Genomic DNA, 19,521 nt, shown 5'->3' with positions numbered 1-19,521 from the left:
CCTTTACCACCATACACCCTCCGCCAGAAAGCATCCTCATCCATCAGAGCTCGACTAACAAACGAACACGTGTCTGGTTGCCTAGTCCGTCTCGCTGTCGAGTCGTGTTGTATGTTGTCCACTTGCAAAAATTAACTTATTCCAAATAATAAATTAAAAATATTTACATAACATTTATTCAGATATTGAAAGAACCCGATAAAGTACTAAATTAACTTTCTGATTAAGATCATCTCAAGTTCCTATATAGGTTCTAACTAACTTTTTATAGGAAATAACATATTACACATATTACATATTATTTACGAAAATCAATAAGTAATATTATAATATTACTATCTTTAACATATACATTTTGAATAACAGTTTTAAAAAATACTTTTAAATAATTTATTTATGGGCAAATGGGGTTTAGCCTTTTTCAAGGAACACTATATACTATTTATTATATTATATTTATTTTATATATATTATTATATTTATTACATTTTTACCCCAAGTGTAAGCATATGCCTTCATACAAACTTAAGCAGAGAGCTAGCTGTAAGAGCATGTTAGCAGACCAAGTATTTGCTTATGCTTAAATTTAGAACAAGTCGAGGAAACCCATGTTGCTCAGCTGATTTTGCGTAGATGATTGTTCAGAGAGGAATCGTTATGCTTATATGTACATATGTACCCAACCACAAAATGTTAAGTTAAACTATAAAGTAAACAACATATTTGCCATAACAAGTCTAAAGTAAAAACAACCTTGGCCTTCTGCGTGGAATTTTTTATAATAAATAGTTAGTCATTCAGAAATAAAATAAGTTTATTTGTTTTTCATTTCTTTGGTTTTTATTTAGCCATTTCATCAGGATGTATGCTAGAAAATATATTTAGAAAAGGGTTATAATTGTGTTGCTTTTACCAACATAAATAATACCTACTTCTCAATAATATTTTAATAAAATACACACAACATGTTGCATCGATCGGTTGGCACGACATGAGACTCCCAACTTTTGTTGTGTTATTATTTTCCCCACTGCGATGCAACCGAAGCGAACATGCTCGAGCCAAGGCCGATTCTCAACTCTCCAAACGGTCGTCTCGGTACATTTCCAATGCTGTAGATAAGGACGTCTTGCGATGCAAAAAGAAATAATAATAAAAGGCCGACAGACTCACTTATCGTACGACTGAAGACTGCGATGATGTACACTTAAAAAAACCGATAGATTTTGTATGGTAAATGCATACTTACGTATGTTCCCATGAAGTACACAAATGAAGAATCTACTTTGAAACCTAAACTCAAGATATTCCTTCGGATTTCTTAGGTATATTGGTTTTTGATTTACCAATAATCATATTTATAAATCCATACTTTTTCAATTTAATGTTTAAGATAAATTTATTATTGGAACTGATATTTTTTCCAAGTGAGTATTAACAAAAGAATCGTATTGGCTTTCTCTTTAATCTGCGGCGACTGCGTTTAGTGCACTTGCGACGACGTACGCACAATCTTGAGCCCAGCCCGAAGTGAGACCCCATCAATGCTGCTCAAAGTGCTGTGTCCTGTTGTGGGATTCGTCCTTATGACGTTGCGATTGGAGGTCAGCAGCCTGGCCATCACCAATGGCCATTGTCAGAAGAACATCAGTGTCAAGTACCAGGTACCGGTGACCAAGACCCGCTTGGCAGGTCGATCAAATTTCAGCCAACCAATTGATTTGGATAGCTATGTGGTGTTCGAAGAACGAGTGAGGTGGGATAACATCCAAGTTTGCTGTCCCGGATATCGAACCATCCTGTTTGGTTTCTGTGAGCCCGTGTGCCAGGAGCCGTGTCCCGCCCACAGCTACTGCGCCGAACCGGACCGCTGTCATTGCCAGCGGGGCTACGAGCCATCACACCACCACACCACCCACCGACCCACTGGCCACCAGCTCGTCTGTCGTCCGGTCTGTCAGGGTGGTTGTCCCGAGCATAGCCACTGTGTGGCCCACAACGAGTGCGAATGCTGGCCGGGATTCAAGGATGCCAGTAGTTGGTTCAGCATGAGCCTGCGTTGCGAGCGGATTCAGTGTGGCCATGAGCAAAGATACGATCCAGGAAGACGCGCCTGTGTCCAGATCGAGATGAGCATGGAGGAGCTGATGCAACGCGTGGCCGAGCGATTGTCCAAGGGACTTGAGACGGGAACGGAGTCAACCAGCGAACCAGAAACCTTTAAGCCATAGGGCGTAGAAAGGTGAATACATATTTTGTAATCCAATCTACTAACAAATCATGTATTAAAATCTTCAATAAAGTAAAACTATTACCTAAAAACCAAATATTTAAAGATATATATTCTCAGCTAATAACAAAGTAAGACACGAACAATTTCCCAGTTAATAATCTAGTTTATTGTTAATCTTCAGACAATAAAAAATGTTCATTTGTTCAGTTGGTACAACCAAATATCATATAGAAAATAAATCTTAGGTACTAATTAAACAGATCTCTGGACCTACACGGAGGCAAGCTAATGTCTAACTAGGCATACGGGCATAGTTGTCCTAAGTATAATATCCAACAGTTAACATTCGCCTAAATCCTATCAAAAGTGGCACTCAATTGGCTTTGAAGTCCGGTAAATTCAAATTCACATTAAAGCTCAAGTTCCCGCGGCTACCTCTCTTCTATTCCGTCGAAGGAAATCTAGGCATATAGTTTTTCGATCTCATCGGCATACATCTTGGCCACAACGTTGCGCTTGACCTTCAGGGTGGGTCCGAGTTCACCGGTGGGAATGGAGAAGTCATGGGGCAGAATAGTGAATTTTTGCACCTTCTGGGCATTGGAAATAGACTGCTTATTGGCCCTCTTGATGGCATCCTCAATGGACTTGAACACCTTGGGGCAGGGTCCAGCGGCGAGAATCTCCGACAGGGTCTTGTGCTCCACTCCCAGTGACTTCACCCACACGGAGGACTCGTGACTCAGCTCGTCCAGAGGCTCGCCGGTGTCCTTGTCCAGCTCGGTCTGGAAAGTGGATATAGTCAGTCAAGGTCTTAAAAAATAAAATTCTTCTTGGCCAGGACTCACCTTAATGGTAATCAGCACAGTAAGGTACTTGCGCTGCTCGCCCACCAAAAATGCATTGGAAATGGCGTCCAGTTCCTTCTTAATCGAGTTCTCGATGTGCACGGGTGGAATGTTTTCGCCACCGGCGGTGATGATAATCTCCTTAGAACGTCCAGTAAGAGAAATGTATCCCTTATCATCAACATAGCCCAAATCACCGGAGTGCAGCCAGCAGTCGTCGTCCAGCGACTCCTCGGTCTTCTCCTTGTTGTCGATATAACCCATGAAGACGTGGCGTCCACGGATGCACAGTTCTCCGTGACCGCTGGCGTCCTTGTTAATGAACTTGGACTCGCAGCCGGGCAGAGTTTTGCCAATTGTGTTCAGACCAACCGAATCAGAAAGACAGATGGAATGGCAACCGGCCGTTTCCGACATGCCAAAGGCATCCACAATCTTCAGGTCCAGACTGAGGAAGTACTTTTTCGTCTCCGGCGACATAGGAGCCGCAGCACTGGCCAGGGTCAGGACTCGATCGAAGCCCAGAGCCTGTTTCACTTTGGACATGATGAGGGACTTGGCAATCTTGTACCGGAATCCCCCGGAGCTCTTTCTGCGAGAAGTTGCGGGCAAAAAGTTTAATTAGCTTTGTTGACTGATGAGTTTTGTTGAAGGCTGGATGGGGTGGGTATGGCTGTACTGTGATGGGATGGGTGGTGTTTGTGAATTAGGTGCACCTCAATAAACAAGAGTACATAAGCTGATTGTGCAAATGAAAATATGCAATAATGAAACTGCACACTAATTAGAAATCTGCCATCTATATGTTGAACAACGTTTGCATTTGCCCCTCCTTAAATAACATCTGCAAGCGTAGTGTATATAAGAATCTTTTGCAATAAGCTTAAACCTTACTGGCTCTTACTACTTTAAAATATGCAAAGCATTCGTAAAACATTAATACCTAGTATATATAATTTTAAAGATAAGGAATATCACAAGTTTCGAGTTTCACCCAATTACTGTTGATTTTTGTTTGGTTTTAGAGCGCCTGATGGGCTTCGTAATGCTTCAATCACTGCTCAAGTACTTGCACCTAAAAGGACCTCCCCTTCTAGGTCCACACCCGCTTTTCGTTTCCTCATTCATCGGTTTTTACTTAAGAGAACGTGCCCGCATGGCATGTCCTGGCTTTGCTCCTAGTCCTAGTCCTGCTCCTCCTGCATTTGCTATTTTCTGGTAAATGCCAGAACAGCATTAGCAGCGGGAGTTGCCGGCGTGTTCCACGTGACGTATGAGTAATGTTGTTGTCAGTGATTTTCGCTTAAACCAGAGCGAAGAACGCTCCCGGCCCTGCTTGCCTTGCATAATTTAGCGGCCAACAAAACACGGCACACACCTACACCGAGAAAAATATCCATGTAATCTTATTTACAGATCATTGAACACTCTTTTTTTATCAAATTATTACACTTCCTAGTCTAAGTTGTAATATCGAAATTGTATACAGCTATTGATTTAAAGACATTAAGTAGCCCAATCGCAATATATTTCGTGCAGTGCACTTAAAGCCTTGTGGAGAATCAGCTCCTTGGCCAGGAAGCTGGCCGAAAAGATGGCTGAGACATGAAAAATGCAGGAATGGGAGTTGGGAATGGAATTCTGTCGTTGCAGCCACTTTAACTGTGCATCCTTTTTGCATAATTTATGCGCACACAAAGTCGGAGTTGAAGTATTTGAAGTAGAGGCCTCATCGGGGGAATACTTACCCTTGACTCACCATGTAGTGCTTCAGCGTGATGCCCTTGGCCCAGCTGGCGAGCATCTTCTTCAGGCTTCCGCTGGAGCTGGCCACGGCCACCATTCGTTCCTGGAACTTTTCGTACACACGCGGCACACCCATGAAACGCGTGGGTCGTGCATCTTGCAGTGATTTCACCAGCGTTCCCTTCAATGCATCCTTGTCGGCAAACCAAATGCATCCGGCCACAAAGGCACAGGTGTAAATGTCGACGGTCTGGGCGGCCACATGAGACAGTGGCAGGTAGGAGACGATCGACTCTGCCCCCACAACCACCCGGTCCATGGCCTTGACAATGCCACGCACATCGAAAGTGATGTTGTCGTGGGAGAGCATCACGCCCTTGGGCATACCCACTGTTCCGGAGGTATAAACCAGGCAGCAGCACTCGTTGATGGCCACGTTCTCCAGGCGAGTTTTGTATTGATCCTCCACATCGCTCACGTTCATGGACTCAATCTCCGACCACTAAGGATTGTTAAGTAAAGTCAAGTGTCATATTATAAATCTGCTTATCATTCAACTAACCCTGTAGTAGCCATCCTCCTTCTTGAGGTATGGGGCATATGGCTCCTGGATCTGAATGGCGGCCTTCAACTTGGGCAGCTTATCACGGATGGCATGGATCTTCTCCATCTGCTTGGCATCATCCACGACAACGATCTGGGCATGTGAGCTCTCCAAGACATGCTGTACTGCATCGGCTGAGTTGGTGGTATAGATTCCTGCAATGATGCCACGAGCATGGATGGCACCCATGGCCGAGTAGAACCATTCGGCGCAGTTGAAGGCCAACACACCCACCGAATGGTGCTCCTCCAGACCAAGCTTGATGAAGGCCTTGGCCACCTGGTGCACCTTCTCTTCATATTGTCTGCAAGTGATGGTAGGTGGTTAAGCCATTTAGCGTTAATTAAATCATCCGCAAATTGGCAATTGGCAAGGAATTCGATTAGCGGTACTCACTTGTAGGTGACAGTTTGATACCCGTTCTTGCCGTTCTTGGTGCGCAGTGCGGGATAGTCGCCATAATTGTTGACCGTGCGCTTCAGCAGGCCGGGCACTGAGATGGGCTCCTCGGCACCGATTCCATCCTTGGCCAGCCGAATCTTGACGGCATCTTGACGGTTGGTGGTGCGATAGGCATCCGCCTGCCTCAGGCGATTGGGACCAGGACGATTGTAGAGCGCGTCGGTCATGGTGCAAGTCTGGAATTGAGTAGTTAAAAGTTAATTACTTTAAAAGAAAATATAATATGAAATCTATAGGTTGGATCAAAATCCGTGTTATAATTGCTCTTCATTTCGTATTGATATTGGCGTGACTGGCACAATTATATTTATTACATATGAAATGAGAACTTCCGACAGTAGGCAATTATAAGCTATGACTTCTGTTAATAAATTTGATTTAAATCTATTTAGTGGAATATCAGTAGTAGTAATCATCATTCTCGAGATTAAAGAAATTTGAATTCCATATTAACTTATTAGATACGTTTTATGTGGTTTTAATAGTCTTTTATGAAGCAGGAAGTTTAATCCAAAAGTTTAGAGAAATTTGCCTTGTCGACGAGAATCATACGATCTATGACTAAAGTTCCTAGCCATACTTCTTTCTTACCATTCTAGATAAGACGCACACTTCAGTTGGCCTATGTCAAGGCTTCTGTTAAAAGGCACCTCTTATCGTACGCGTTTAACTTGGCACCTGATTATAAGGTGGTAACCAGCAATGTCAAGGAAGAACCAATGATATGGAATAAATTTAGCACTTTTTCGTTTCTTTTGGTCATAAAAACAACATTAGAGTTACTAACTATTCGCATTATTATGGTATAATAACTTATCTTACTTTGGGCTCTTATCAAATTCGGAATATCAGAAGTCGCTGCTATTCGACAGTGGTGAGTTCTTTGAATGAGTTTTATTTTCGCGGTGCAAAGGCCAAGAATCGTAATTCTTGATATCTACAATAATGTCTGCTTGTTTTACTTTGCAGCTTTCGGTTTTTTATTAATCAATAAATTCTAGGCAACTAAGCATTGATAAGAACCAAAATAAGCAACGTGCTGCAGGGAAATTAAGAATGAAAGAGCCCAACAGCTGACATAACAGTCAGCTGAGTCCAAAGGGTCAGCCAGTAAATTCCCGTTTATGACCAAGGAAACTTTATAATTATTATGTATTTATTGTGAAGAAGTTACGAAGCAGATTGATGGGTATAAAAAGCATAAATGATTGGCATTTCATTGAGTTTTAGTAAGTTTTAGATTGATTCATTTGAAAGTACCCCAAGGGCAAAGCACTATCAGGTTAATGGAAGTGCGTCTTTCCCTATTTTTTATTGGCAGATATGGGAGGTACCTACAGACATTAACATATTTTACTCGAAAATCATAAATCACTGGAAAATAAATATCAGTCTGCTGATAATAGTTCAAAGTGCTTAGAGTGGCGCACGCAATCGGGGCATGGAGAAATGACTGAGTAGTTATTTTCTTAGTATTAAATATAATTGTTAGAAAACAGCAATTAAATATTCTAGAAAATGCAGTTAGTAGTGATTTTTCAATGAAAATAACTATTCAAACGGGAAACCCGCTGTAATTATCAACTTCGCATAATACTGAAAAGGGGTGCGCCATATATGTTCTTATGATCCAAAGTGGGCTGAACGGGAATCTAATGAGCTGTGGAGGGAACTATAAAAACCGGCTTTTCGATAAGTGAGAACGCCGAGACATTTGTCATCGCGTGATGATCGGGGTGGAAATGTTGGGCGCCCAAAAAAATGTTAAGAACTACGCACTGAGAATATTTTTGCGCGGCACAGAAGTTGAGTATGAAAACAAAAACCGATAATAGGCCACACACAGCATCTAAAAATATTTGGCAACTATTTGATGGCTTTCTGCTCTCCAAAAGACATTTCGAAAGTCTGTTGGATCGGGAGATAGAGAAAGAGAGAAGAGGAGAGACTAACAAACGACCGTGATGTAAAAGAGGCTCGATCGAAGGCAAGGTGAAAAAGAATAGAAATTGGGGGAATTCGTGCGGCGAATTCAAATCTTGCCGAAATCAGGCGATGACAATGAACCCGCCGAAAAAGTGCACTGACCCACAAATTAGATTTAGACAATACGAATTTCACGTGTTGCCCGGAAGTCACGAACTATCATCTAATCAACTTTTTGCTCTTCAATTGTTCTATTCATAACTCTTTTTAGCTTCTAGTTGTTTTCGTTCGTTTCCCCTTGGCAAACTTACATAATTAACTAGTATTTGCTGTTTGGTTTTTATGGAGTTCTCGATATTGGTTCGCAAATCGACTGCCGTCTATTTCGTATACTCCCACTCTTTCGCTCGACAAACACGACAGCAGCACACACACGACCGAATTCAGCGAGGGCACAGCGTGAACTGAACGCCGTTCAGGATCGGATGCTATAGGAAAGTCTCCGGCCGACCCGCCGGGGCCTCCGATCGCTCTGCCAGCGGCTGCGTCGACGTCAATGTCGATATGGGTTCTACCTGTTACTCTCTTATCATCAGCATGCGATCGGCCTGCTCGCTCGCTTTAGCTGAGTGTGAATATAGGCACTACATCTTTCTGATTGTTCTGACAATAATAATTGTATAAGTTCTTATCAGTGGGGATTGGTGGAACTATGGATATGATAAAACTGGTATGGGGGTAATAAGTTCTATTAGGATAATTAAAGATTTATAGATAAAAAAAGATTTATTTTTAAAAATCAGATGTCATGACAAAACAAACACTCCATCTTGTCATTAAATTAAAGTTCCAGGAAATGAATTGCCATAATATAGAACATCTAGAGCAGTAAATTTGAAATAATTTACATGGTAATTCCTCTAGTGAATACATTTAGCGATCCGATTGATAGCCCCGGGAATACAACGCTTATCTATTTGATTTTTACAATTACGCATTTGAATAATATTATGAAACTTCGATCGTAATCAACCTTGAGACGGCTTCGGAGGCCTGTCATTACTTTATTAAATAAAATAAATAATATTCTTACCTGGGCAACCATATTTTGGAAATCCCCTTATCTGTATATCTTAATATCCTTTAAACTTTAATCACAAGTAGCCCAAGTTATCACAAATAGGCTTTCTTATAAATAAGTTTTTAAACCGAACAGGTGTTCGGCTAAGAATGGACTGCTGAAAATCTGCAAAGTCAAGCTCTTTTATTTTAATGGGGGGCCAAGATAACTGACATTCTGGGAAGGTAACAAAGATAAGTTGAGTAATTTAATTAAAACGGGAAGAACAGCTGATCCAGAAATATAAGCTATGAATAGCGAGATGATAATAACCAAGTGATTCACAGAAATTAGACAAATATTTAGTAAATAATTCAAGGGCTTAATAAACGCTGATATCGGCAACGCGTCAGCAAATACGAGGGCTATATAAACAATAGGGAGATTCACCTATCGATTTGCACTGTTGCCAATGGTTCTTTACCTTTGGCATGGCATTTACTTTTTGTTTTTCTTGTTTTTTTCGGCGATGTTATAGCTCTTATCGTGGTATACAAGCTGGAAAGCAGTTTATGATCTGATAAACACGGCACACTTGACCAATGGATGGCTATTAAACTGCTGCCACTAATACTATACAACAATATATCAAGCGGCAATTCCCTTTTAAATTTATGCCACATCCGTGGACATAGTTCCACCTGGCCACGGGTTCAACTTTTGTTGCGGAATTTAATTTGCCACAGTCATGGTTTCTATACAGCTGATACAGCTGATTATCCCATGAAATTTACGGTTATCTGCAAGCGATTAGATAGTATAGCTCCTGGTTCGTATAAATCACAACTTACTAGGATCTCCCCGATTAAAATGTCTATAGCCTGTCCGACCGACTATCTTCACTCAAATCTCTTCCAGCTTATAATGTAAGTACATTCGATTACCCGCATGCAGTATTTCTGAATAGATTATATAAAAATCTGAATGCTAGGTGCAGCCTTATCGCCTTCATGCTAACGCAAAATGCGATAATCTTTCTGAATTATTTTTAAAACATTCCCAGTACGAGCAATGGCAAAAATTAGTCAAAAATATTTCGTTGTTTTATCAGCCGGGCAAGGCATGTCCACCAATTCGCGTGGCTCCTCCAAATGCGGGCTTTCACCTGTGGGTTATCCCGCTTCCACTTTCGTTGATAATCCCCATTACTTAATCCGCGAAGATGACAATTTCTTAAATATTTCATTGCCCTGCATTTTATATATTTCAGATTTTTAGCTTTTTTATTGATTAGGATCATAAATTAAGATATTCGAAACCTTTTGGTAAGGATAGTCTAATCTCCCAAAAGCTTTCTAATTTTTATATCTAACCTAAATTTATCCAAACTTAATATTATGCTTAAATATTCAACAAAATATAATTTAGCATGTAAATCAAGTTTGTTGTCTATAATTTCTACAACTTTTTGATAATAAGTTTTGCTCAGACTGTAAAAGCTTTCTAAAGCTCTTCCCGCTAGCAAAGATGCGCACCTCTGGAAAACTCTACACAGCTTTGTTACATGTAGAATTTAATCTTACACGTTGGCGCAGTAAAAAGTAAATTAAATCAGTTCCATCTAGAGTTAAACTGGCAATCGCAATTCGATTGGAAATTGTCGTTTATTCAGACAAGAGTCGAGCATAAAGCGAGCATCTATCATTGAACTGTCTCCCGGATTTTATTCCCCTATAATATGACAAAATAACCCGACGACGAGCTCTGATTCCGATGTCATGTTAATGAGATTGTCATCATCAAAGTTGGCATCGAATTACGTTCGCCTGAGCTGCACAAAGTTCCACTTATTTACCTCCATCGCCGCCCCCACTAAACGCATGCAAATGATGTGATAATAATGTCGCTAGGGGAAAGGGATTTTAGCAGGTGGCTTTGCCCATGGACATACTCGCATATGTACAACGAAGGTTTATTTAAAAATAACGCTTAAACCAATTTAAACAAGAGGTAAGCAGAAGCTATAAACGTGTCCGGGCATTTCAACAAGTCCGTCGTTGGGAGGAGGAAAAGGGTCCTTTGGTCGGGGCAAAACGGTCGGGTTAGCATTACAAGTGTTTGGCTAATTAGCTCAATTTAATTGTGCGACACCAGCACAAAGACAGGATCTCAAACAAAATCAGACAAACGAAAGTGAACTGCATATAATTGACTTGACACGCCCCCAAAGAATCCAAAACAAAGAAACTTTAAGAAAATTTAGGAGGCGAGAAGCGCATTTGGTTTTGGGGAAAGACTTCTTTGTTTGTTAAACAAATTATTGCCCTGATCAGAGTATCGACTATTGTAGAAATATTTAAATATAATATTTTAATTTTATATATTTATTTTAAATACTCGATAAAATTAAATTTAAGTTCCGTGTTTTATAAATAAATATTTATTTCTAGAATATATGTCACATAATTTACCTTCGTACTTTTATTTCTCTTGCCACAACTGATTAATATCTGATTTTCCTTGATATTAATATAAAAATGCGATAAAAGCTCTTTTATTCTCTTTAGCGATCCCTGATTTCAGAGGTGAAACTTTTTATCAGGCTTTCACCTGGTTCTATGGTGTAATGGTTAGCACTTTGGACTCTGAATCCAGCGATCCGAGTTCAAATCTCGGTAGAACCTTAGTGACTTAATTTTTTTATTTACTTTTTTTATATAGGTTTTTATTTTTAAGTTTAAATTAATATTTGTTTTTCCTTAATTGCAGTTTAAAATAAGAATAAGTTTAAAAAAATCATTGTTGGCCGAGTGCATTCCTAGAATTGACCGACAAAATCCGCAACGTCTGTCTTTGGCCACGGAATTTTCTGTTTCAATTTAACAACAAGGCTTCAACGAACAATCAAACAAACCCAACAATCGCAGCCAACCGAACACAGACAACTGCATTTGCATATGTATGAGGGCTTGTCTGCGTTTCAGATTCAGTTTCAGTTACAGCTTCTGTTATTTCCTTTTAGCTTTAACTGCAGCGAATAGTTTTGGGTCTCCAATAAAACGGCATTGGCCATAAAAAGTGGCAACTCATTTCGCGCTGAAAGATACGAAATGCCTGAAAGCCAAACAATTGAAAATGTGGAGCTCTCTTTCATTAGCCACTTTGGCTGCCAACTTTGGACCCAACAACATTGTTTTGAATAATTTGTCAGCTTAAAGTTTTTCGAGGGAAACATGGCGGCAACTCGCACCCAGTGAAATAGAGACTATCAGCAGTCCGGAGATTCTACTTGACTTTAGCTGACACTAAGCTTGCCATTATGAGTGTTTAACCAGCCAGCAGAGTGGCCAGTTAGTTTCTATCTCTGGGTAGCAGTTAAAGTGGTTGAAAAACATGGGTAATAGAAATACGGCAATGGAAAGGTTGAACTTAAAGAGACTCATTGATTCAAAGATGGATGAATGGTCAAAAGCACTCTTTAATATGAACTAACTTTTATGTTGTGTCACTAAATCATTTCTTTGGTTACCGTCCTGAAAATCCATTTATAATTTTGCAAAATTTTGCCTTCCACGCAGTTTGCCCAAAACCTTTAATCAATTATTCGCCCTATTGACCTTTGACCTGGGGTTCACCAATAACAGAACCCCTACAAGGAGAACAAGGCATCAAACACTGGATGCTAATAATAGCAGCCGTCGGAAACCTTAATCAATAATCGATATTTGACAAATTGCGTAACAATTGCTACAACGTTTGGCTTTAATTTCATACCACGAGTGTCGCCCTGTCAAAAGCTAATTAATTGGATTGGCTAAATTGGAGAGCTGGCCACTTGACCAGCAGCTCCACTCCTCTGCTCCTCCAGTTCACTTGTCAAATTTTAATAATTTAGCTCTTGAGCTGTCCCAGACAAACTGAAGCTGTCAGCGATAAGCCAGACAAGCAACAAAGACGAACATTTTCCAGCAGCTTTTCTTAACCCCTTTCGGTGAACTTGTTTTGGAGATAACTGTGAGGGGAGTGCGGTTAGTTTGGGCCAGGTTAGGTGGAAAACTGTTAACGTTAAACTAAACGAGATTCGTCTCGTGGCGTTTATTTAATGCGCTTCGTTGATTCGCTCACACATAAAACTCACCGAAAATCTTTTTGATTGCATTTAATGTGGCGAGGTGCGATTGTTATGGCTTTCCTCCTCCCCACTCACATCTTCCACATGATGCAATAAATTGCGAGCATTCGCGTTGCCCATTAAACTCGGAATAGGTCAAACATCACATGGTTTATTAAATTTAATCACTAGTGTCTCTACGCGACAGTTGCCCATGATATCCAAGTGGATTTATAGCTTTCAAAGGAAATTGATTTTTAGCTGAGTGGCGGCTACTTGAAGTCATTTGATTCAAGTGATGGGAAACTCATTATCAAATCAAGTAGCCTCGAGTTCAAACATTAAACATTTTCCAAGCTAAAAGAGTCGTAAAACTTTATGTTAAGTTTATTGAGTTTATTTAGCTTAGCTAAGTAGTGGAAAATACAAATATATCCACAAAATTATCTTATTTCAAGACAAGGTATAGACTTGATTCACACCTCTCAGGATCTCTCTGGGTTAATCACCTTAAAGTTCACCAAATATCATCAGTCTAGTCTGCGTATTCTATTACGATAAATGTGCTTCACTGATAAGGGGCGACACTATAATGATCTTTGTTTGGTACTTGTTCTGAAGATAAATGGGAACCTAGTGGACTTTTCTGTGGATTGCAACACAATGTCGCCATTCTATCTAAAATCACGGTTATCGGCTGGTCGATAGATGGCGGAAGTCCAAACATTTGAGGCACACATTCAGTGCTGGGCATACCATTATCGCTAGGGAACACCGATTTTATCGTTGTAAGTATAATAAATACAAGGCTAGTGAGTTGCTCAATCGGTCCTTGATCAAAAAGTATTGAGAAAACGTTGCCCAAGGTTCTGTAAGTTTGTTTTTCCTTTGTGGAAACTTCAATCTCTAACTCTGGCTTCAGCACATTCTTTTTAGGTTCCATACGTTTAAGCTTTTTTGTGTGCTTGTCATCTGAAGGCTTATTGTGAAGCAAGATTGGCCTTTTCACGATCTTTTCTTACTTCGAGCTCTTTAGTACCTTGCTGCTCAGACTTAAGAGCCGCAGCTTTCATTTCCGCTGGGTTTATATACATATAGGTATTGAGAACATCAAATAGAATATCTAACCTTACTTACTAATTTTATTAACGTACTCAAGCCAGTCCGTGCTACCATAAATATCCAGACTAACCAACAGATCCTTCAGCGACCTCGTGAACTTAGGGCCATTCTTCCGCGAACGCCGATTTCTTTTACCAACTTTTGTACTCATAATTCCTTTTATACAAAAAGGCTAACAAATTTTGTACAATATTTTAAACAATGAATTTCTAACTGGTCAGCTTGTGAAAGAAGTATGAATGATATAGATTCTACCCGTAATGATACTATATTCTACCCTTACTTGATTCTAGAAAAGATTCCCATCTTTGTTAACATTCTTGCCAAGAATTGTCGCATTGAACTTTGACCAAGCACGTTGGACAATATTCTCAGCAATGAAGCCAACTTGTCCATTTACTTTGCATAAAGAAAACATTTTACTGCAGGTTTCCTTGCCCAACAATTGCATTTCATCGGATTTCAGATTGCATATACTTTCTTCTTTTTTTGGGATTTGATAAATCGCGCCGATAAAGAATTATGAAGCGTATCCACAAAAACAAATATGCAGGGTGACCGAAAAAACGAACCGAAGTACAATAACAAAAAACCCAATATAACAATTTTCATAAAAAATGAATGCTGCAATTTTTCGCTGTGGCCGCTTTTAAGTGCTTGTAAGTGAATGCACATGTATGAATAAATATTTGTTGGAGTTTTTTTTGTATGAAAACTTTTATTCGAGTGCACAACTTTGGCTTTTATGAGTAGACAGAAAGGATTGAAAAATGAAAAGCATTCATATTATTTCAGGGAAAACCTAATGAGAGTACCTAAGTAGTTTTGTAAGTTAAAACAATGTTCGAAGTAATTTTTAATTTAATTTATTTAATCTTCTTAGCTTAAAGCTGAATTTTGGATAAGATATTTCACTACCCACTGGACAACAGTAATCTGCACATCAAATAGTAAACATGCCAGGCACATTTTTCTATATATTCTAATGAGATTTTGTGGCCAACTGAATCCCAAGTTAAATTAATTAGCTTTTTTATCGCGCTTATCATTGTGACAAATTTAATACAGCCATAAAAACTTACTATCCCAGCCAGAGGATTTGGTATCCCGAAAATAAAAACCTTTAAAGGGCCAACAATGTGCGGCAATTTATCAACAAATTAACGCCCACTGGAAAAACGCCGGCAAAGTGTGGAAAAATTGCCGCCTCATTTGGGCCAGGATGTCAGAGGTTCGTCTTAGGGCAAGGTCAATGGCCAAAAGGCCAGTTCCTAAGCTCCTTACCAAATCCGCGGTAGTCTCTGGCCAACCATAATAATAATCAATATTTGCTGCGATGGTGAAGACGACCAGAGGAGACACTGAAGAAATCCCAAGTTGCGTGTTTGACATGTCACCCGAAGCCAACTGGACAAAGGCAGGGGGTAAATTTGGCTCGGGGCTTAGGAAAACGAGCAGCCAGCAGAAATTTCACGATTTGGTATCGTCAACAACAGGAAGCACATTAAGCATAGGGACTCCAACCGCCAAGTGTGGGGGAAAATGTGGAGAAGGATAATGGACGAGGTGGTGGCGTGGACTGTTCTCGGGGACATTTAAATTGAAATGGCCTATGATTTGGCAGATTTTCTTTTTTTTTTGGCTTGACTTGCTTAAAGTTGAGCCTCCTCAAGGACGACAGAACACGCAGCACGTACACGAAAAAAATAGAAAACGAAACAAGACAGGAATGGAATGCGTCGGGTCAGAGGATACTCAAACGATTGCTTTTCATGGTGATGGGAATAGTTTATAAGAAGATAACAACTTTCAGTTAACCTAAATATGAGTTGGGTAGATTCACATATATCCCTTCAAGAGCTGTTGTTTATTTGGCTGCATAGGTATAAAGTGATTTTGTTTAAAAGAAACCTTTAAAGTTATAAATTGTATTTAGGTTAAGGCTACTTAACAAACATTTGCTTTTAAATTATAAAGTAAATAAGAAACATCTATTTATAAAAACCACAAGTCCTTTGGTACCTTCTTTTAGCCATTATTAAGCTGCAGAGAGTGAATAAATTCCCAGAGACATATTCCTCTGGTATCTGCAAGACATCTTAATGAAAATCACAATATGGCCATGTCAAGACTTGAATAATCAGAGACATGAAAATCTGCATGTATAAGCTGTTTCTACTGTCTTTCAGGTTTAGAAAATATCGTTACCTCGCACCAAATAATAAATATAAACTTCAGTTGTGTCACACAATTTATGCAGCCGTAGGCAATCTACATGTAAAACGCTCAAATATATGTCTTACCAACATTTATTTTCATTTTGAATTATGGGACTCCTCCCACAAACATCGAAGCCCAAAAACTAAACCTAACCAAACGAACAGGAGAAGTAAATTAAAAAAAAAAGTATATAAATAAATAAACCACAAGGGCAGAGCAAACAAAAAACCAATAGAGATATAGAAATGGAGGGACATATATAATATAACACGGGAAAAGTGGGAGTCGGAGTGGGTGTGGCATGGACCCGGACCTTGACGTGCGTGGGCCCGATAAAAATTGTGTTGTGTTGCCTACTTTTTGGGCCGCCATTTGGACCATCCACAAAAGGGTAAAACCAAACCAGTCAAAAGTTTTCTAGTCCAAGGCGCGTGTGTCGGTCAATGAACTCGGCCCGTCTAATGAGCTTGTTCATTGGCATTTGATTTATGAATATGTGCCTCGATACGAAATCTAGACAATTCATTGCGTGGCTCAATTCAAGAGTTCCGGACTAATCGCACTTTATGTGAAAAAACATGTCGTATACTTAATTCTAACCAGTGAAAATTGTGGGTGGAAAAATGGTATCTGGCGGGAAGATACGGGCTTCATTCGACTGGCATGCAGTCTATTTGCATATTTATCTAAGGCTCGGAGCTCCAACTGGTGACAACACATCGCCTCTGCCCTTGTCGGATTTGCTAGGGGTAAAAGTAATGGCACTTTGATGAGTTGTTCGCAGGGGGCGCAGTATGCACTGGTTGTGCAAATGGGGGTCAAAGGTGCAATGCCAGCGCTAAAATACTTGGGGATTATGTCGAGCCAGTTTCAATATAGTTGCAAAGCTGAATTAAGCTGTATTAAAAATGTGCAGAGAGAAAAATGAGGCCACAAACTCGGGGGAAATATGAAAATATCTAAAATATTCACAAAAAATTACTTCAAAAACGTTTTATACCTATCCAAACCTATTCTTTTTTACACATCTCTAGGCTCATACTTCGTAATATTATTTTTTATCAACTTTATAAAATAACATCTTGTCAATCCCCGATTCTAATGTACTGTAGAGTTAAGTGAAAAAACTAAAAACGAAAATTCAAATCAAATATTTGTGCTACGGCCCAGTGGAGCAGCAGGCTGGGGTCAGAGCCTCGACCGCCCCCATTTTGCCCATTTGAAGGCGCAGTGGGATTGCGAGCTTGACAACATCCTTAGATTGGTTTGTGCTAAAGCGCGCCAGGAACGCTGCTCGAGGAAGGCATGAAAATTGGCGCACAGCAGACATGACAAGGCAACCGGGCACCAGGGCACCCGGCCATCCTGGCAGACAGGACAGCATCCAGCGTCCCCATTTAACCCGGCTAAATGGCAGGGTGCAGCGAGCACATGCATTGGCATCGCCAAACAGGATCAACAGGAATTTGCATTTTATGGCGTCTGCGAATGCATTACCCCAACTGCCAGCCCTGCCCGTCCAACAAGCTCTTTGCGGATTGAGCCCGCGCCTGACCCTGTAATTGTTTAAATTAAGTTTCGTCGAATAATGCCAAATGCAATTAAAGTCAAGCGAGAGCCGCAAATTATGTGGTCGCTGTCACTTGATTCGCAGGACGTAGAGGATCCTTGTGTCCTTGTCGCGGGCCCTTCACATTTTTCGGGGGCAATTAAAATGTCAGAAATGTTGGGACACCACTCGTCCTCGGTGTTACTTTACAGTTTTAATTGTCTCTGACAATGCAGCTTGTTTATCTTTTGCTGTGCGAAAAGCAACAAACGTGAGACAGGAAAGTTCAATGGTCAGCAAACTGTGACGAACAGTGGAACCTGGTAAAGGTAAGGTAAAGGTTTTTAAAAATAAGATTACTAAATTAGTTACAATCTCATATTACAGCAAGAAATTATTTATTAGCATGAATGTAAAATAATGTTTTTACTTCAAAACGTTGATTTTTGGTTTCTATTTCTTAAATTCACTGAACTGTCGTTTATCTAACCAGTTTATTGTATTGGATGTTGACTTTGTTTTGTCCCAGATTATGCCATAAAGTATTTGTCAAATAAAAACGAAATGCATTTGAACGCTTGGTTGGGTTTCCTTCACATCCTTCACAACTTAGAATGGGAACCTTTTTGGTTGGCAAGCGATATCCACAAATTTGCTGTAATTCGAGTTTTATGCAGCACTCGACATGCAATTTTGTGTGCTCCATGCTCATCTCGGTTGTCTTCGGTTTCACTTCTCGCTTTCTCCATGGGCATTTCCCTTTCCCCATCCCAAGGTCCGCAGTCAACTGTCACACACACATAACGAATGAGAGCTAAATGCTCCCGTCTTGGATATTTTCCATCCTAGCCATCAATGTGCCAGGGTTCGTAAGTAGGTCGATGTGAGTAAGGAAAAGAGCATGGGAGTAGGTTCAAATGTTGCCTGCTGACTTATGCTGCATGTTTATTGTTTGGACATTGATCCCATATTTCCCAAATGAACCAGAACTAAGCTAGTGTTGATGGGAAAATATATTTCGCTTGATGCTTATGACAGGAAAACGATATACGAAAAAATCCTAGATTTAATTATATTGAATTATCTGAAATAAATATATGATAAAGCTTCACTTTTACGGCGAAAAATCAGGATGGACCAAATTTTGAGTTTTAGAAAAGGGTTAGCATCATCTAATTTTGCTAAAAATGGCCAAAAATTTACATTTTAAACTGTGAATGCTTTTTTTATTTGGGAATTGAATAATAAACTCAAAAAGATTTGACACTCCATATTCCGACAAAATTTGGCTTAGTTATGGCCAACATTTTTAATAAAGCGAACATCCCATGTTTTGGCCTTAATTCAAAATTTCAGCAAGTGAAAACTAACATTTTTAATGACCTCGTTTTTTAAATGAAATTTTTATATTAAAGCCGCTTGTTAATTGGTCAATCGATCATTTCATTTTCCATCCCCTTTTTGTAGCCTTGTCTAATTTATGATAATTTCAAAAGCACACATTGAATTTCCTTGGCCCATTGAAATGTTGATGAATTATGGGTTAAATGCGCGCTTTTCTGCATTTGGCAGTTTTTTCAATGCTAATGAATAGTTTATTATGGCGAATGAATGGCTGCTAGTGAAAAATATGCAAAATG

General features: G+C 39.8%; 3 protein-coding genes and 1 non-coding gene across 5 annotated transcripts; 2 read left to right on the top strand and 2 right to left on the bottom strand.

Moving 5' to 3' along the window:
- Positions 1-1,263: 1,263 nt before the first annotated feature.
- Positions 1,264-2,260, top strand: LOC108105773. Its single transcript, XM_017212496.1, has 2 exons — positions 1,264-1,325; positions 1,488-2,260. Exon 2 carries the CDS (start codon positions 1,545-1,547, stop codon positions 2,229-2,231), a length of 687 nt encoding a protein of 228 aa, XP_017067985.1. The 5' UTR covers positions 1,264-1,325; positions 1,488-1,544; the 3' UTR covers positions 2,232-2,260.
- Positions 2,261-2,376: 116 nt separating this feature from the next.
- On the bottom strand, positions 2,377-8,287 carry LOC108105865 (very long-chain-fatty-acid--CoA ligase bubblegum). Of its 2 annotated transcripts, none has more exons than XM_017212641.2 (6): positions 8,131-8,287; positions 5,828-6,069; positions 5,390-5,735; positions 4,830-5,329; positions 3,082-3,673; positions 2,377-3,018 (listed from the first exon to the last, which is right to left on the bottom strand). In XM_017212641.2, exons 2-6 carry the CDS (start codon positions 6,058-6,060, stop codon positions 2,695-2,697), a joined length of 1,995 nt encoding a protein of 664 aa, XP_017068130.1. In that variant the 5' UTR covers positions 6,061-6,069; positions 8,131-8,287; the 3' UTR covers positions 2,377-2,694. The 2 variants fall into 2 exon arrangements, with proteins under 2 accessions (XP_017068130.1, XP_017068129.1); XM_017212640.2 differs by lacking the exon at positions 8,131-8,287 and adding an exon at positions 6,485-6,551.
- A 3,204-nt stretch (positions 8,288-11,491) lies between these two features.
- Positions 11,492-11,563, top strand: Trnaq-cug. Its single transcript has one exon. It is a non-coding gene; the product is annotated as a tRNA-Gln (tRNA).
- A 2,315-nt stretch (positions 11,564-13,878) lies between these two features.
- On the bottom strand, positions 13,879-14,347 carry LOC108105765. The gene is made up of 2 exons (XM_017212485.2): positions 14,128-14,347; positions 13,879-14,068 (listed from the first exon to the last, which is right to left on the bottom strand). The coding sequence occupies exons 1-2, from the start codon at positions 14,261-14,263 to the stop codon at positions 13,971-13,973; spliced, it is 234 nt and encodes a 77-aa protein (XP_017067974.2). The 5' UTR covers positions 14,264-14,347; the 3' UTR covers positions 13,879-13,970.
- Positions 14,348-19,521: the final 5,174 nt, after the last annotated feature.

Source organism: Drosophila eugracilis, unplaced genomic scaffold (assembly GCF_018153835.1).
Source record: "Drosophila eugracilis isolate 14026-0451.02 unplaced genomic scaffold, ASM1815383v1 contig_353, whole genome shotgun sequence".
In the NCBI taxonomy this organism is placed as follows: Eukaryota; Metazoa; Arthropoda; class Insecta; order Diptera; family Drosophilidae; genus Drosophila; species Drosophila eugracilis.
Note: the sequence above shows the minus strand (reverse complement) of the source record. Positions and strands in the feature narration are given on the sequence as shown.